At 44.1% G+C, this 15,947-nt stretch overlaps 1 protein-coding gene across 1 annotated transcript in view; it reads right to left on the bottom strand.

Moving 5' to 3' along the window:
- The window catches only part of SNTB2 (syntrophin beta 2), a 121,409-nt gene extending 106,223 nt beyond the window's left edge, over nt 1-15,186 (bottom strand). Inside the window, exon 1 of the mRNA XM_007993819.3 lies at nt 14,338-15,186. Within this exon, the coding sequence (XP_007992010.1) occupies nt 14,338-14,983 (646 nt within the window). The 5' untranslated portion in view covers nt 14,984-15,186. The remainder of the gene's footprint in view (nt 1-14,337) is intronic.
- Nucleotides 15,187-15,947: the final 761 nt, after the last annotated feature.

Below are 15,947 nucleotides of genomic sequence, written 5' to 3'. Positions count from 1 at the left end.
TCACTACTTGTTCCAGTCTTCGCTCTCTAGACATGCCCTTCCCCTCTAAACATGCCCTCCATCCTTCCCACTTCCCACACCTATTCCATGTCCCACCCTTCTCTCACCTGACCCAAAATACATTCCTACTACTTGCTCACTTATTCCAAGTTCTCTCAGCATTTGTCTACCACTTATAATGTATGAAATACTTTGGATTCACTTATGTGTACTTTATTAGTATTTATAAACCCATTTTGGGTACTTCCTAAAAGTAAAATCTTTGGGGCTTATATATTCTATTTCTCTCAGAGTGTCTAACAGAGTGTAGTTATTCAATATGAGTTGATTAATTACATACAGCTTTAGGTCCAGTATGAAAAAAAAAATGAGGAAAAGACTGAGAGACATTAACTGGATAACCTCCAGATAGATGCAACAACACAGAATCCAAAGCACAATTTTCCTGAAAATTAAGCCAATCATAACAATAAATCCTATTAGTCTTGAGACTTGCTAGCTTCTTAACCCAAACTGATCCACCAGAGAGGCAGTCTATTATAATAGTTAATATCAAAGGCTGTGTAGTTTGATAAATCTGAGTAATCTTGCCTCTATTCACCTACAAATTCTATAACCTTGCACTGATTGTTTAATCTTCCAGGACTCAATTTCTTTATATTTCATATGGGGATGATGCCACCTGACTCACAGGGCTGTTAAAAGAATAAGTTGTGGCCGGGCGCAGTGGCTCACGCTTGTAATCCCAGGACTTTGGGAGGCCCAGGCGGGCAGATCACAAGGTCAGAAGTTCGAGACCAGCCTGACCAGTATGGTAAGACCCCATCTCTACTAAAAATACAAAAATTAGCCAGGCGTGGTAGCATGTGCCTGTAATCTCAACTACTCATGAGGCTGAGGCAGGAGAATAGCTTGAACCCAGGAGGCAGAGGTTGCAGTGAGCCGAGATCATGCCACCGCACTCCAGCCTGGGTGACAGAGCCAGACTCCATCTCAAAAAAAAAAAAAAAAAGTTGTGGTAATAAAGAGCTTAGCAGAGTAAGCTCTCAGTAAGTGTCATTATCAATTTCGATTCCTTTTGTTTTAAAAAATTTACAATTTAGCTACTTTTTTTTTCTTTTTTTGAGATAGGGTCTTGCTCCACTGCCCCGGCTGGAGTACAGTGGCTCAAACACGGCTCACTGAAGCCTCAATCTCCCGAGCTCAAGTGATCCTCCCATCTCAGCCTCCCAAGTAGGTAGGACCACAGGCGCTTGCCACCACACCTGGCTAATTTTTTACATGTTTTGTAGAGACAGGGTCTCGCCATGTTGTGCAGGCTGGTCTTGAACGACTGGGCTCAAGTGATTCCACCTGGACCTCCCAAAGTGCTGGGATTACAGGTGTGAGCCAACATGCCCGGCCAAAAATATTTTAAGCTCTACAGCCTCTTATAGTGAACATAAGTTAACCTAGCAACCAACCCACTCCAGATTTCATAGTCTGGTGAGGCTGCCAACCTCAATACACAAGGGATGAGCACGTGACAGAGGTCTAGACTGCAGTCTCCATCATTTTGGTAATAGTGATACGTCCAAGGAACTGGCAAAGCAGAACTATTGGAGTCCTTCCTATCTCCAAACTGATCATGTGAGTGGTAAAAGAACACTCCAGTTTTTCTTACAGGGGTTAGTTATTAAGTTAAGGCAATATATTCCTAGAGCTCCAGGCACCATCTTAGCTGACTATACAGAATTAGACCCTCCACAGCGGAGATGTTGCAGCCAAGATAATTTGAGCCTTTGGATCCCACTGAACCTAAACCTAGATCCACCCCCAGTCTCAGGAGTTACATAAGGCAACACATTCCACTTCTGCTTAAATTCATTGGTTTTGGGTTTCTGCAACCAAAATAATTCTTACTAAAAAAAAAAAAAAAAAATTGCAAGCCAGGAACAGTAGTTCATGCCTGTAATCCCAACTATTCCAGAGGTTAAGGCAAGAGGATCACCTGAGCCCAAGAGTTCAGGGCTGCAGTAAGCAACAATCATGCCATTGTACTCCAACCTGGGAAACTGAGTGAAACTCTGTCTCTAAAAAAAAAAAATAACAACAAATAGTTTTTAAAAACTAAAAATAAATTATAGCTGTCTATTTTGATAGACAAAGATTTTTCTCCATCTCTGACTTCAAAAGCTGTCCCTGAGCTCTATATATTTTTGTTGAGCTCTATATACTTTTGTTGTTCTACCTATAAAAATAAGATCTTAATGCACACTTACAAAGTTGCTTGAAATTCATAGAAATGTGATGTTCAAAATACCAATAAAACAAATGCTGAAAATAATTTCTTACTCACTTGACATGTCAAGCATTTTTTAAAAGCTCCAACAAGTTCACCTGTACCTAAGCAAATTTATTATTCTGACTTTCATTTTATAGCTGTCTATAATGTTTCTAAATCTCTTAATATGGTGGTTTCTCATTTAATCTATATTATCATCTTCTGATGGTTTTAGAATAATGTAATGAATGTCTGCTATTTATGCCTGCCTAGCATCCATTCCCCCTTCTTCTGTTAATATCACCTTAATTCTCCTTTGAGAAACCGCCACTTTCAGTCCATGTGGTTCTAGGAAAATTGCCCCATTCCCTGGGTACAGGTCTGAGGTGACCTGATACAGGCCTGGCCAATCAGAACATCTGGTTCCCTTTGGCCATGATTGGAACATGGATGAGTAAGTCCCAGTATTTTTGGCTGGAATGACTGGGAAACAGATATTACAAAGACATCAGTTCTCTCCAAATTAAATTATGGATTTAATATGATGTTAATCATTCTTTTTTTTTTTTTTTTTTTTGAGACAGAGTCTCGCTCTGTCGCCCAGGCTGGAGTGCAGTGGCCGGATCTCAGCTCACTGCAAGCTCCGCCTCCCGGGTTTACGCCATTCTCCTGCCTCAGCCTCCCGAGTAGCTGGGACTACAGGCGCCCGCCACCACGCCCGGCTAGTTTTTTGTATTTTTTGGTAGAGACGGGGTTTCACCGTGTTAGCCAGGATGGTCTCGATCTCCTGACCTCGTGATCCGCCCGTCTCGGCCTCCCAAAGTGCTGGGATTACAGGCTTGAGCCACCGCGCCCGGCCTAATTTTAATCATTCTTAATCCAGAGGATTTAAGAATGATAAAATCATTCCAAAATTTATCTAGAGAAATAAGTAACTATACTATACCATCCAGCAATTGTCTATTGTTACTTTTCAAATTTTTCTTGGCTGGTACAGTCCACTTGAATTACCAGATATTAAATGTTATAGCTACAAAATACAGTGTGGGGCCAGGCACGGTGGCTCGCGCCTGTAATCCCAGCACTTTGGGAGGCCGAGGTGGGAGGATCACGAGGTCAGGAGATCGAGACCATCCTGGCTAACACGGTGAAACCCCGTCTCTACTAAAAATACAAAAAATTAGCCGGGTGTGGTGGCAGGCACCTGTAGTCCCAGCTACTTGGGAGGCTGAGGCAGGAGAATGGCATGAACCCGGGAGGCAGAGCTTGCAGTGAGCCGAGATCGCGCCACAGCACTCCAACCTGGGCAACAGAGCGAGACTCCGTCTCCAAAAAAAAAACAAAAAACAAAAAATACAATGTGGTATGTTACAAAACACTAAAATGGAATATACTAGAAACTCCAGAATCAGAGCAGAGAATATAAAAAGTGCTATTTAAAAAGGTATATTTAAAATCAATGAGGAAAGGACAGGTCATCTCATCCCAAGAGGGGCAGATGTATAGCACGCAAATTGCACCCCATCCTCAGGCACACTCACTGCAGACATCACTAATTAAGCATAGCACTTGTTCCTGCTGAACCTAGATATGGCCTTGGATCTTTCCCCATATAGCACTCTAGGCAGCCACCACCAAGCTATCAGACTAAGCATGCAAGAGGATTATTTGACAAATAATGCTGAGGTAATCAGTTAACTATTTGGAAAAATAAATAAAGTTAAACCTCTAGTGCATACCATATGCCAAAATAAATTCTACATAGATTAAGAAGTTAAATGTAAGAATTGAAACCATAAAAGGACTAGAACAAAGCTGTTGCAAAAGACATCCTCAGAGAGAAACAGAGAAGCTCTGCAATGAGAAGAAATGGGAGAGAGTAAGAGCAACTGTCCTCAGCACTGCCTTGGGTTCCTGACATCTGAGGCACAGCTCTTCCTGAAGTCCTAAGACCTGTCTGGTTCTTTATAATATCTCCATCCTTTTATTTGAACTCATTTAAATAGGTTTCTGTGTTTTGAAACCCAAGGAGCCTTGAATAAGGCATGTGTATTTTCTTTCTTTTTTAAACTTTTTGTTAGTTGATCAATTCATTTTACTATAAATAAGTAAGTTTAGGCTGGACATGGTGGCTCACACCTGTAATCCCAGCACTTTGGGAGGCTGAGGCAGGCAGATCACCTGAGGTCAAGAGTTCGAGACCAGCCTGGCCAACATGGAGAAACCCTGTCTCTACTAAAACTACAAAGATTAGCCAGGCATGGTGGCACATACCAGTAATCCCAGCTACTTTGGAGGCTGAGACAGGAGAATTTCTTGATCCCAGGAGGTAGAGGTTGCAGTGAGCCGAGACGGTGCCTCTGCACTCCGTCCTAAGCAACAGAGCAAGACTCTGTCTCCAAAAAAAAAAAAAAAAGTCTATACCATCTGAGTCTCTTTCAATGAAACATTAAAGCTTCCAATTTTTCTAAGTGTGAGGTATAATTTTTTTTTTCATTTTTAAAATACAGGTTGGGTCTCACTAGATTGACCAGGATGATCTCGAACTCTTGGCCTCAAGTGATCCTACCACCTCTGCCTTCCAAAGTGCTGAGATTAAAGGAATGACCCACCACACCTGCCTAGGTGTAACATTTTACATGCATGACAGATTAAATTCAAAAATACACTGCTCAACTTTCTCATCTATTTCATTAAGTTTACTTTCCAAGGCCGGGCGCGGTGGCTCAAGCCTGTAATCCCAGCACTTTGGGAGGCCGAGACAGGCGGATCACGAGGTCAGGAGTTCGAGACCATCCTGGCTAACATGGTGAAACCCTGTCTCTACTAAAAAATACAAAAAACTAGCCGGGCGACGTGGCAGGGGCCTGTAGTCCCGGCTACTCGGGAGGCTGAGGCAGGAGAATGGTGTAAAAACCCGGGAGGCGGAGCTTGCAGTGAGCTGAGATCCGGCCACTGCACTCCAGCCTGGGCGATACAGCGAGACTCCGTCTCAAAAAAAAAAAAAAAAAAAAGTTTACTTTCCATGACACATTCAAGATAATTTACACATTTTAAAGCAAGAGGGTCAGAAGACAGCAAAAAGAAAAATGTTGTAGAAAAACCAAAGAAAAAAAAATTGTATTTCACATATTCTCAACTAATTGTAGCATTCTAGCAATGTCTTGGGGGCCAGAAATAAAGCCAAGTTTGAATTTTATAATTCTTTTATTATTTTGAAAGGCAAATCTATGATACCATAATCACTAGCACTTTGTTCATATATAAAATTATTTCGTGAGTTTTGTTTTTACACTAAAATCAAACACAAATTTTATTAAGGAATCAGTGTACTTTCCTCAGAAAGACACTTAAATAAAGTAACCAATTCCTCAGAAAGACACTTAAATAAAGTAACCAAATCAATTTTATTTCTCCAGGCACAAAATATTAAACATAACTGACCATACCATCATCTCTCCAAAGGAATTCAAAAGCTCTTTTCTCTAATCTAGAAAAAAGACCCTTTAAAGGAAGAATATGCTCTCATTCCATGTGACCAGATATAGTATACTGTTTATAAACTAAAATGTTTCTTCTCAAACCCCAGAGACAGCAGACAGAGTTACATGGCTTAAGTGCTTTACAACAAAGCTGAATAGTATGAGGGTAACACTCTCCAAATTATTCCACTTTTCCACTGATAACCATTCTTCTACTGCCCCTGGAGAGAAATCTCAGGGCTAACTGACTATATCCAATCAACCACTGTATCCTTCATTTCTTTCTTTAAAACAGTGTCTCTCCATTTTTTCACCCCAGTGTTTCTAATGGATCAAACACCTGTGCCAGTAACAAAAACTCACTGCAGGAGATTCTCTGTAAGTATCAAATTTTTGGGTGCATGGGCAGTTGCAAGGAGACTATCTAGGTAAGAAAAACTTCTCAGTGGACTCTACTATGTCCCCTGACAAGCATCAACTGCTTTAAAGTATTTCTTGAATTGAATCCTCCTCTCTATTCCCACTGCCACTACCACCACCAGCTCCAAAGGTGATCACCTCTGGCTTGGATTACTTTTCACTACAACAGCTGCTGTTTTTCCCACCTTTGGTCTTTCCTCTTTGCACCGCATCCAGCTTCCACTGCTGCCAACCCAAAATTCTGTTCCCATCATATCACTTCCTGGATCAAAAATGAATTGCATCAATTTCCCACCTCTTCTATCTCTTCAACCTTTCACTCTTTCTGTTGGTTGGCCTTTTCTCTTGCTATACAAATCTGTCCCAATTATTTTCCCATTTAAAACAAAACAAGGCCGGGTGTGGTGGCTCACGCCTGTAATCCCAGCACTTTGAGAGGCCAAGGTGGGCGGATCACGACGTCAGGAGATCGAGACCATCCTGGCTAACACAGTGAAACCCCATCTCTACTAAAAAATACAAAAACTTAGCTGGGAGTGGTGGCGGGTGCCTGTAGTGCCAGCTACTCAGGAGGCTGAGGCAGGAGAATGGCATGAACCTGGGAGGTGGAACTTGCAGTGAGCCCAGATTACACCACTGCACTCCAGCCTGGGCAACAGAGTGAGACTCTGTCTCAAAAAAAGGAATAAATAAAAAGCATAGTCTACTCACTGCCTTCCGCTCCTGTCACTTTGCTGAAACTGCTCTTATGAGAACTCCAGTGGTCTTGTATGCTAATGATCAAACCCAATGGACTTTTTAGCTCTCAACTTTCTTGGCATCTGTAATATCTGAAGATGCCAATCACCTCCACCTCCTCGAAATTCTTGTCTGTCTGACTACCACTGCACACTTTTCTCCAGATTGTTCTCTTACCTCCCGGACAATTCCTTTCCAGATTCTTCCTCCTTCGCCCTGGCTCTAAATGTAGGGGTTCTGCAGGATTCCATCCTGATTCTACGTCTCAATTTGCACTACTCTTTTTTTGTTTTTTTTGAGACAGAGTCTCGCTCTGTTGCCCAGGCTGGAGTGCAGTGGTGCAATCTTGGCTCACTGCAATCTCCGCCTCCCGGGTTCAGGCCATTCTCCTGCCTCAGCCTCCCGAGTAGCTGGGACTACAGGCACCCGCCACCATGCCAGCTAATTTTTTTGCATTTTTAGTAGAGACGGCATTTCACCGTGTTAGCCAGGATGGTCTCGATCTCCTGACTTCGTGATCCACCCACCTCAGCCTCCCAAAGTGCTAGGATTACAGGCATGAGCCACCACACCTGGCCTACTCTCTCGATGACTTCATCCACACTCACGCATCAATTATCACTTCTATCCTGACATCTCATAAATCATCATCTCAGTTGACATTTCTCTTGATTACAGTCCTGAATGCCCAGCCAGCTACTGACCTTTTCCACCAAGATGTCACACAGGTAATTCAAATTCAACATGCCCCAAACTAAACTTATCTTCACTCAGAAAACTAGTTTGTCCTCTGTTCATTTTAGTTTCACAGTTATCCAGCTTCTGAAGCCAGATATCCAGGAGTTAGCCTCCAGTTCTTTCTCTTAACACCCTAAACATTGGCCGGACGCGGTGGCTCAAGCCTGTAATCCCAGCACTTTGGGAGGCCGAGGCGGGTGGATCACGAGGTCAGGAGATCGAGACCATCCTGGCTAACACCGTGAAACCCCGTCTCTACTAAAAATACAAAAAACTAGCCAGGCGTGGTGGCGGGCGCCTGTAGTCCCAGCTACTCGGAGGCTGAGGCTGGAGAATGGCGTAAACCCGGGAGGTGGAGCTTGCAGTGAGCCGAGATCGTGCCACTGCACTCCAGCCTGGGTGACACAGCGAGACTCCGTCTCAAAAAAAAAAAAAAAGACCTTAAACATTTAGGCCTGTTGTTTCCATCTCACTATTTCTCCACTACATACTGTCCTATCCAGTCTCGATATCCTTATGGTGTCACAATAGCCTCCTAACTGCTTTCCCTTACCTCGTGTCTATAGCTCCTATACTCCATCTGCCACTCTCAACTTTCTAAAACATTTTCCCTCATTTAAAGCACTTTGGCAGCACCCTGTGGCCTAAAACTTTCTCAAAGCACACGTATATCAGTAAAAATCTGAGTATATGCCCTCAATCTATGAACATTTATTAATGAATATATACTATAAACCATAAATAAAATATAAAAACCAAGAAAGACTGAGATACAGAAAAATAAAGATATAAACATAACCCAGATGAAGTCATGCTATCATTAGCTACTATATGACTCAAAGTACACTACATTCTTAAGGTGAAGTTCATTATCGACGATAACGTGTATATATATCCATATTTCAAAGTCTTCTTGACAATTTCATTTTTTAGGCTGACTCCTTGACAGATATAATTACCTTGAAATGTGACAAAGAGCTCCCACCAGGAGGAGAAATGTCGGTTCTACCTTTTTGTTATTGTTTGCAGTGTTAAAATTATCTCTAATCTATTTCTTCGTGCAAATCTCTAAGCCACTTGTTCATTTTGTGAAGATTAATGTAATTAAAAGCAGATAATATAAATCCACTCAACCAGGCTCAAGTAAACTGCAATAAGTTGCATTTTGATAACAGCAGCCAAACTAGTAAGGACACCACTGTCAGTTCCTCAGCTTTGTGAAGCTTCTGTTCCTGTCACTTTGCTGAAATTGCTCTTATGAAGACTCTAACAATCATAAGGCATCAGCTTGTATATCGAGTAACGGCACCATCTTATAAGACTAAGAGAACCAGTGTTATCTATATATTAAATATTAATAAAGCTCAATTTCTTTTTTTCAAGTTGAAAAAGTAAATATAAACCTCATTTAGAGACAATTGCTTAGCACTACATACAAGGCTCTTGATAACCTGGCCTTTGCCCACCTTTCCAGACTGCTCTCCTAGCACACACTTCTTGTACCTTACCACACTTTACTTCTCTCAACAAATCTGCTACTTATCACTTTCTTACCTTTGACATGCTGTCTCCTTTGCACTCCTACCTCCAGCGCCCTGTGTTCTCACCTCTATTAAAGCGTCTATCACAACCTGCAATAACTGTTTCCTTACTAGCCTAAAAGGGCAGGGATTACTCCCAATTTGGAATTCCCGGCATCTACCACAACACTTTGTTTGCAGTAGGTACTTAATAAATGTTGGGGCCGGGCGTGGTGACTCATGCCTGTAATTCCAGCACTTTGGGAGGCCAAGGTGGGTGGATCACGAGGTCAGGAGTTCGAGACCAGCCTGGCCAAGATGGTGAAACTCCATCTCTACTAAAAATACAAAAATTAACTGGGCGTGGTGGCAGGTGCCTGTGATCCCAGCTACTCGGGAGGCTGAGGCAGGAGAAGCACTTGAACCCGGAAGGCAGAGGATACAGTGAGCCGAGATCGTGCCACTGCACTCCAGCCTGGGTGACAGAGCAAGACTTCATCTCAAAAATAAATAAATAAATAAATAAAACGAAATAAATAAATGTTGACAGAATGAGAATGGTCTAAATTATTCTGGTTGGCTTTCAATAACTTGCATAATCTGGCTTCAATCTATCTATCCAACTTTATTTTCTTCCTTAAGTCCATACCAATTAGCCATTCCCCTCACTTTGTATCTTATGTCATGCTCATTTTGGCTTTTGCTCAGACCATCCCCTTAACTTGAACTGACTTCAGTCTACAGAGAAGTAGCCTGTCCTTCAAGCCTGAGATCAAATCTCCTTTCCCTAGGAAGTCATACTCAATTCTTTCATCACCCAATTAATCATTCCCTTTAGTGAACTCTTGAAGAGTGAGTTTTACACACTTTAGCAACTATTTTCTATGGGGTAGTTTTTCCTTTTCCCTTTTTTTGAAGACAGGGTCTCGCTCTGTCACCTAAGCCAGAGTGCAGTGGTGCAATCTGCAACTTCTGCAGAAAAACAAACAAACAAACAAACAAACAAACATTAGCTAGCATTGCGGTGCACATCTGCAGTCCCACTACTTAGGAGGCTGAGGTGGGAGGATCGCTTGAGCCCAAGAGGTTGAGGCTGCAGTGAACTGTGATCGTACCACTACACTCCAGTCTGGGCAACAGAGAGAGGCCTTGTTTCAAAATAAATAAAATGCATAATTTTAAAATCCTGATTAAAATGTAAGGCATTATTATACTATTTAGTGGAAGATGCAAGCAAGCAGCATTATTTGTTGTCCAGTTAGTTACCAGTGTACTAACCTAGCCAGGAACACTGATTGGATCCTTGAATAGTCAGCTGAGAACAGCAAAACACTGTTCTACTGCACTCCAGCTAAGCAACAGAGCGAGACTCCATCTCAAAATATTTCATTTACTTATTCATTTATTTATTGGCAGCGTTTCTGTTCACCCAGGCTGGAGTGCAGTGGTGCAATCATGGCTCCCTGCAGCCTCAACCTCTGGGGTCATGCGATCCTCCCACCTCAGACTCTCAAGTAGCTGGGACTACAATTGCGCCACTACACCCAGCTGGTTGTTTTTTTGTTTTTGTTTTTGTTTTTCAATTTTTTGTAAAGACAGGGTCTCGTTATGCCGCCCCAGCTTGTCTCAAACTCTTAGCCTCAAATGATCTTCCTGCTCTGGTCTCCCAAAGTGCTGGATTACAGGCATTAGCTACCACACTTGCCTTTTTTTTTTTTTTTTTAAAAGCTAGTCAAGTGAAGCAGTGAGAGTGGAGAAGGAACAAATAATCTGTAACTAGTTGTGATCAATTAGTTGTAAACACCACTGCACTTGGACCAGCACAAACTAATTCTTAACCTATTCACCTAAAATAATTATCATGTATTTTTCTTCAGGTAAAAATGGAGCCCTGGGTTTTATTTTAACAACTTGCCATCCTGGCTATTTTGAGAGTGTCTTTGTTAACTCGTAGCATACCTTCATGATCAGGTCCTACCTTCCTCATTCAGACTTGTGTTGTTCATTGCTGTATTCCCGGTCCCTTAAAAAGTACTCAACACATGAATTGCAAAATGAATTAACAACTTTGAGGGAGGTGTTATTATCATCCTGGCTTTACAGATGAGGAAACTAAGGTTTAGCAAGATTAAGTAACTTGCCTAGGGGTTACAAACCACTAGCCAGAAACAAACCCACATCTGACCACAAAATCCTTGCTTCTACTCTACCCTATTGGCTAGAGTAACTTTTTAATGTCTTGCACTTCTGTGTCTTTACTGGTGGCAGCTCTCTCTTCTTAAAGGGAAGCTCAATTTAAGCTTCATCAACCTGGGCATCCTCAACCTCTGATTCCCATCATGGACCTATATAGACCTCTATCTTTGGGTTGTGCCCTCTCCAAACTTCTATTAAAATAGCACTTTTAGCCCTCTGCTGTACTTATTTACTTCTCCTCCTTTTCCCCACATTTCAACTCTAAACTTCCTGAGGGCAGGAATCAGGTATCTTCAAGTGCCTCTGGCATGAGTTAAGTGTTAAGTAAATATCTGATGAACGAATAAATAATTCCTGCAAATCCCTGAGATAAAAAGGAAACTTTTCATTCAATTCCCTAACCACAGGCAACCAAAGACTATAGCTTTCCCTGGTGTGGGGTTGGCAAGAGTGCCTGAAATTCCCTGCCCACACCACAGAAAAGCATCACTGTGCGATGATACGGCAGTTTTTCAAGTTTTGAGACATCTAATGGAAGGACAATATGGTACAGCTTGAAAACTTTAAAGACTAAACTTAAAATCTATCTTCTAAAAGTGGTCTACCTGGATGGGACACCAGCTCTCAATTTTAAATAATGTTTGACTGGTTCAATTAAATCATTGTTTTCAGTGGTTTTACATATTTTGAGTAATTTTATTTTTACACCCAGTGACTTCAAAATGCAACGTCATAAATCTACTATATTGACTTCCTCACAACTTATAAGAACAAAAACTGCTTGTCTTATACAAAGTGGGAAAATAAAGTAGAACCTGTGTGTTAGGCAAAAAGGCATTCAATAAACATGTTATTATGCTGCCATCTTTCTAAAAGCACACGTGGCCTATTTTAGTCCAATAAAGACTGGGAAGCATTTGCTACAAGGTTTTCATTTTACTAGTCTGAATACTAGGTTCAAACTATACCTACACAAAAAGTGGGTTGTTTGTTTTTGAGACGGAGTCTTGCTCTGTTATCCAGGCTAGGCATCCAGGCTGGAGTGCAGTGGTGCGATCTTGGCTCACTGCAATCTCCACCTCCGAGGTTCAAACGATTCTCCTGCCTCAGCCTCCCTAGTAACTGGGATTACAGGCATCTGCCACCATACCCGGCTAATTTTTGTATTTTTAGTAGAGACGAGGTTTCGCCACGTTCTCCTGACCTCAGGTGATCCACCCACCTTGGCCTCCCAAAGTGCTGGGATTATAGGCATGAGCCACCATGCCTGGCCAAAAAGTGTTTTGTTTTGTTTTTTTTCTTTTTAAATATGGTGTAAAAGGTTCAATTGTCTGCCCATCACAAGTGAGGACTACATAAATAGTACATTCTGGATATAAGAATTTATAACCAAATGCTTAGCTAGACCAATTTCAAGGTACACGTTTAGAGTAACAATTTTTTTATACACACACCCTAACCACAATCTTAATTTTACTCCTTCTATTAACACTAATTTCCGAGCAGTGTCTAGCCCCACCTAGACGTGCAATATAAATAAGGTTTATAAATAGGACATTATAAAGGTGGGACACTGGAATTTCACAACTGGTGTACATGAAATCATTTCTGGTAAACCAGTATTTTTCCAAATATTCACAAGCTGATTTATAAGAAAGTGAAAATCCATTGTGCCAAGTTGGACTTCTGGCCCCTCGGTTTGATTGGTCCTTCTTCACCAGCAGCCCCCAGCCCTTCCCTTCTGTCCTTCCTCTGCCAGGAATACCCTCCTGACTCATCCCTGCCTGCCTATGTCCATCACTTCCTTGGAGACCCGGCTCAAAATTCAGCTCCGGGAAAAAGTCCTCCCTGGCTAATTCCATCTCCACTACTTTCTAACTTTGCATTCCTTTGGTATTTAAATATAGTTTGCACGACGTAATCGCCAACTTCATTCCTTTCCTCCCTATAAGTTGTTTTGCATTTTTCTATCATTTCTCCAACTAGAGACCAAGTAGGGACAGCATCTTTTATATTCTTTTCAACACAGCTAGCAATAATCACCAGCGAAAGAAAGCTGACCGCTCAAAAATTTATGAAGAAAGCAACTGACTCTTCGTTTATAATTTACAATATCACCTCCAACATGCATGAGTTCTTAGAGGAGAGGAATTTTATTTTTGCCCTAGTTCAAATTCATCATTAAAGATCCAACTTACAGATCACATACATATAACTTACTGTAAAGAATAATCCTGGTTACTGAAACCTATTTTGTGATTTGCCATTTCAAGTTTCTTACAAAAACCCTAATAGCGCGCCTGTGAGTGGTAGGAAGCTGGCAGCAGATTTGCAAAAGGGGCAAAACTCTAGTTGGCAGTAAATTTTCAAACACGTGAGCCTCCACTGTTAAACAAGGTTCATTAACCACACAGACTTGCTGTTTCAGCTTTTTGGCTTCAATGAAGTGCTATGATCTCCTTTGGTTATTGTTGAGAGCCAATGATGGGTTAAATTCCCATAAATTAACCAGCTCTTTGGTGGGTTGCCCAAGCATACCGCTGGCATCGGTGTGACGGACTTTTTTTTTTTTTTTTAAATAGATCCGCCCGCCCCGAGGAGCCAGAGGTGAGTGAGTTAAGCGCCAACCCGGCACTTCTCAGCGGGCAAACGGAGAAAGACCCACTCGAGCCGTTCGCTCTGCCTCAAGTTCTTAGTGTCAGCTTATCGGGCCGAGAGGAGGCTTCATAGGCAGCTGCTTTTTACTCAGTCTCAGCCGAGTCTTCCTTAGGGGCTGCAAGTAACACTTCGGCGGCTGCCCAACTTTTCCTGCAAGAAGCATCCGTTTTTCCACACTGAAAGCTCCAGAAACCCGGGTTTTGGGAGAGAGGGGGAGAGAACCGGCTCGCCCCGCCGGCGGGGCAGGAACAAAGTGAGCTCCCGCGAGCCCAGGCCGCCGCGGCCCGCCCACCCTCCCGCCCGCCCGGCCGGCCCCGCTCACCCTCCAGCAGCACCTCCTTGCCCGCGCGCTTCAACGCCTGCACGGCCTGGTCGTGGGTGGCCTGGCGCAGGTCGGTGCCATTCACCGACAGGATGGCGTCGCCCAGCCGCAGCGCCCGGCTCTGGTCGGCGGCCAGCCCCGGGAAGATCTTGGAGATGAGGATCGGCATCCGGTTCTCGCGGCCGCCCTTGATGCTGATGCCCAGGCCGCCCGCCTCCTGCTTCACCACCCGCACCCGGCGCACGGGAGGCGACGCGCCCGCCTCACCCGCGGGGCTCCGAAGTGGCGCCGGCGGGCTTGGGGGCCCCAGGCCGCGGCTTGGGCTCCCGGGCAACGAGTCGCCCGCGCCGCCGCCGTTCGGGAGGCCGTTGAAGGCGGCTGCCGCGGGTCCCAGAGCGGGCTCCAGCTCGGCCGCGGCGGCGTCGCCCGTCAGGCTCAGGCTCTCCCCGCTCAGCTCGGCCACCACTCGGACCCAGCGCTCCCTCAGAAGCAGCTCCACCAGCCCCGCTTTGGTGGCCCGCGTCCACACCGCCATGGCCGGCCCCGCTCCAGCCGCCGCAGCTACCCTCATTCCAGTCAGGCAGCCTCGGCGCTTCCCCCTTCCCGCCCGGAGGGGCGGGCCCGGCCCCTCCCCCGCGTGATTCATTATTCATGAGGCCACGCCTGCCTCCGGAGGGGCGGGGCCGGCGCAGCCGCTTCCGGGAGGTGCCGAAGTTGTCTGATCCCTTGCCTCTCGCCGGACGTGGGCAGCCCGAGTGCGGTGGGAGTGCATTTCTCATTCTCCTTCCATTGGCTCCCCACGGCTCCCCCCGGAAATTCACGGGAGCTGCCCGGGCACGGAAAGTAAAATCAGCTTGGAGAAGCACTTTGCAAGCCTGCAAGACCCGGTGGCACGTTCATTCTTGCATTGATTGGTTCGTACCCTATTGAGCGCTTAGCCCTGTACTCTGGCTCCTTTTGAGGCCCTGTAGATAAGCTCAATAGTACCAACAACAGCTGAGAGTTTGCGGTCTAGTGGGGAAGGAAAATGCAGAACCAACCAACTAGGTGTGATACTATGTGGTTAAGTGACATGCAGAAAACGTCCCCAGAACAGCATAAAAGGAACATTTGGTTAGGCCTGGGGTCAGCTTCACAGAGGTGACAACGGAGGGTGAACAGCTCAAGCAAATGTCCAACAGCATGATCCAAGCCTTTGTCAATGTTTTGTAATCTCGTTTACTTGCCTGTAATTCAAGAGGGAACCATGTTTTCTTAAACTCTGAAGCCACAATTGGCAGGCCTCAAGGATATTTGCAGAATGATGGTGTCTTATGGTTCTTCAGAGAAACCAATCAATAGGATAGAGATATATAAATTTATTATTATTATTATTATTTTTTTTTTTTTTTTTTTTTGAGACGGAGTCTGGCTCTGTCACCCAGGCTGGAGTGCAGTGGCTGGATCTCTGCTCACCGCAAGCTCCTCCTCCCGGGTTTACGCCATTCTCCTGCCTCAGCCTCCGGAGTAGCTGGGACTACAGGCGCCCGCCACCTCGCCCGGCTAGTTTTTTGTACTTTTTAGTAGAGACGGGGTTTCACCGTGTTAGCCAGGATGGTCTCGATCTCCTG

The sequence above is a fragment of the Chlorocebus sabaeus genome, chromosome 5 (genome assembly GCF_047675955.1).
Source record: "Chlorocebus sabaeus isolate Y175 chromosome 5, mChlSab1.0.hap1, whole genome shotgun sequence".
NCBI classification, from domain to species: domain Eukaryota; kingdom Metazoa; phylum Chordata; class Mammalia; order Primates; family Cercopithecidae; genus Chlorocebus; species Chlorocebus sabaeus.
Note: the sequence above shows the minus strand (reverse complement) of the source record. Positions and strands in the feature narration are given on the sequence as shown.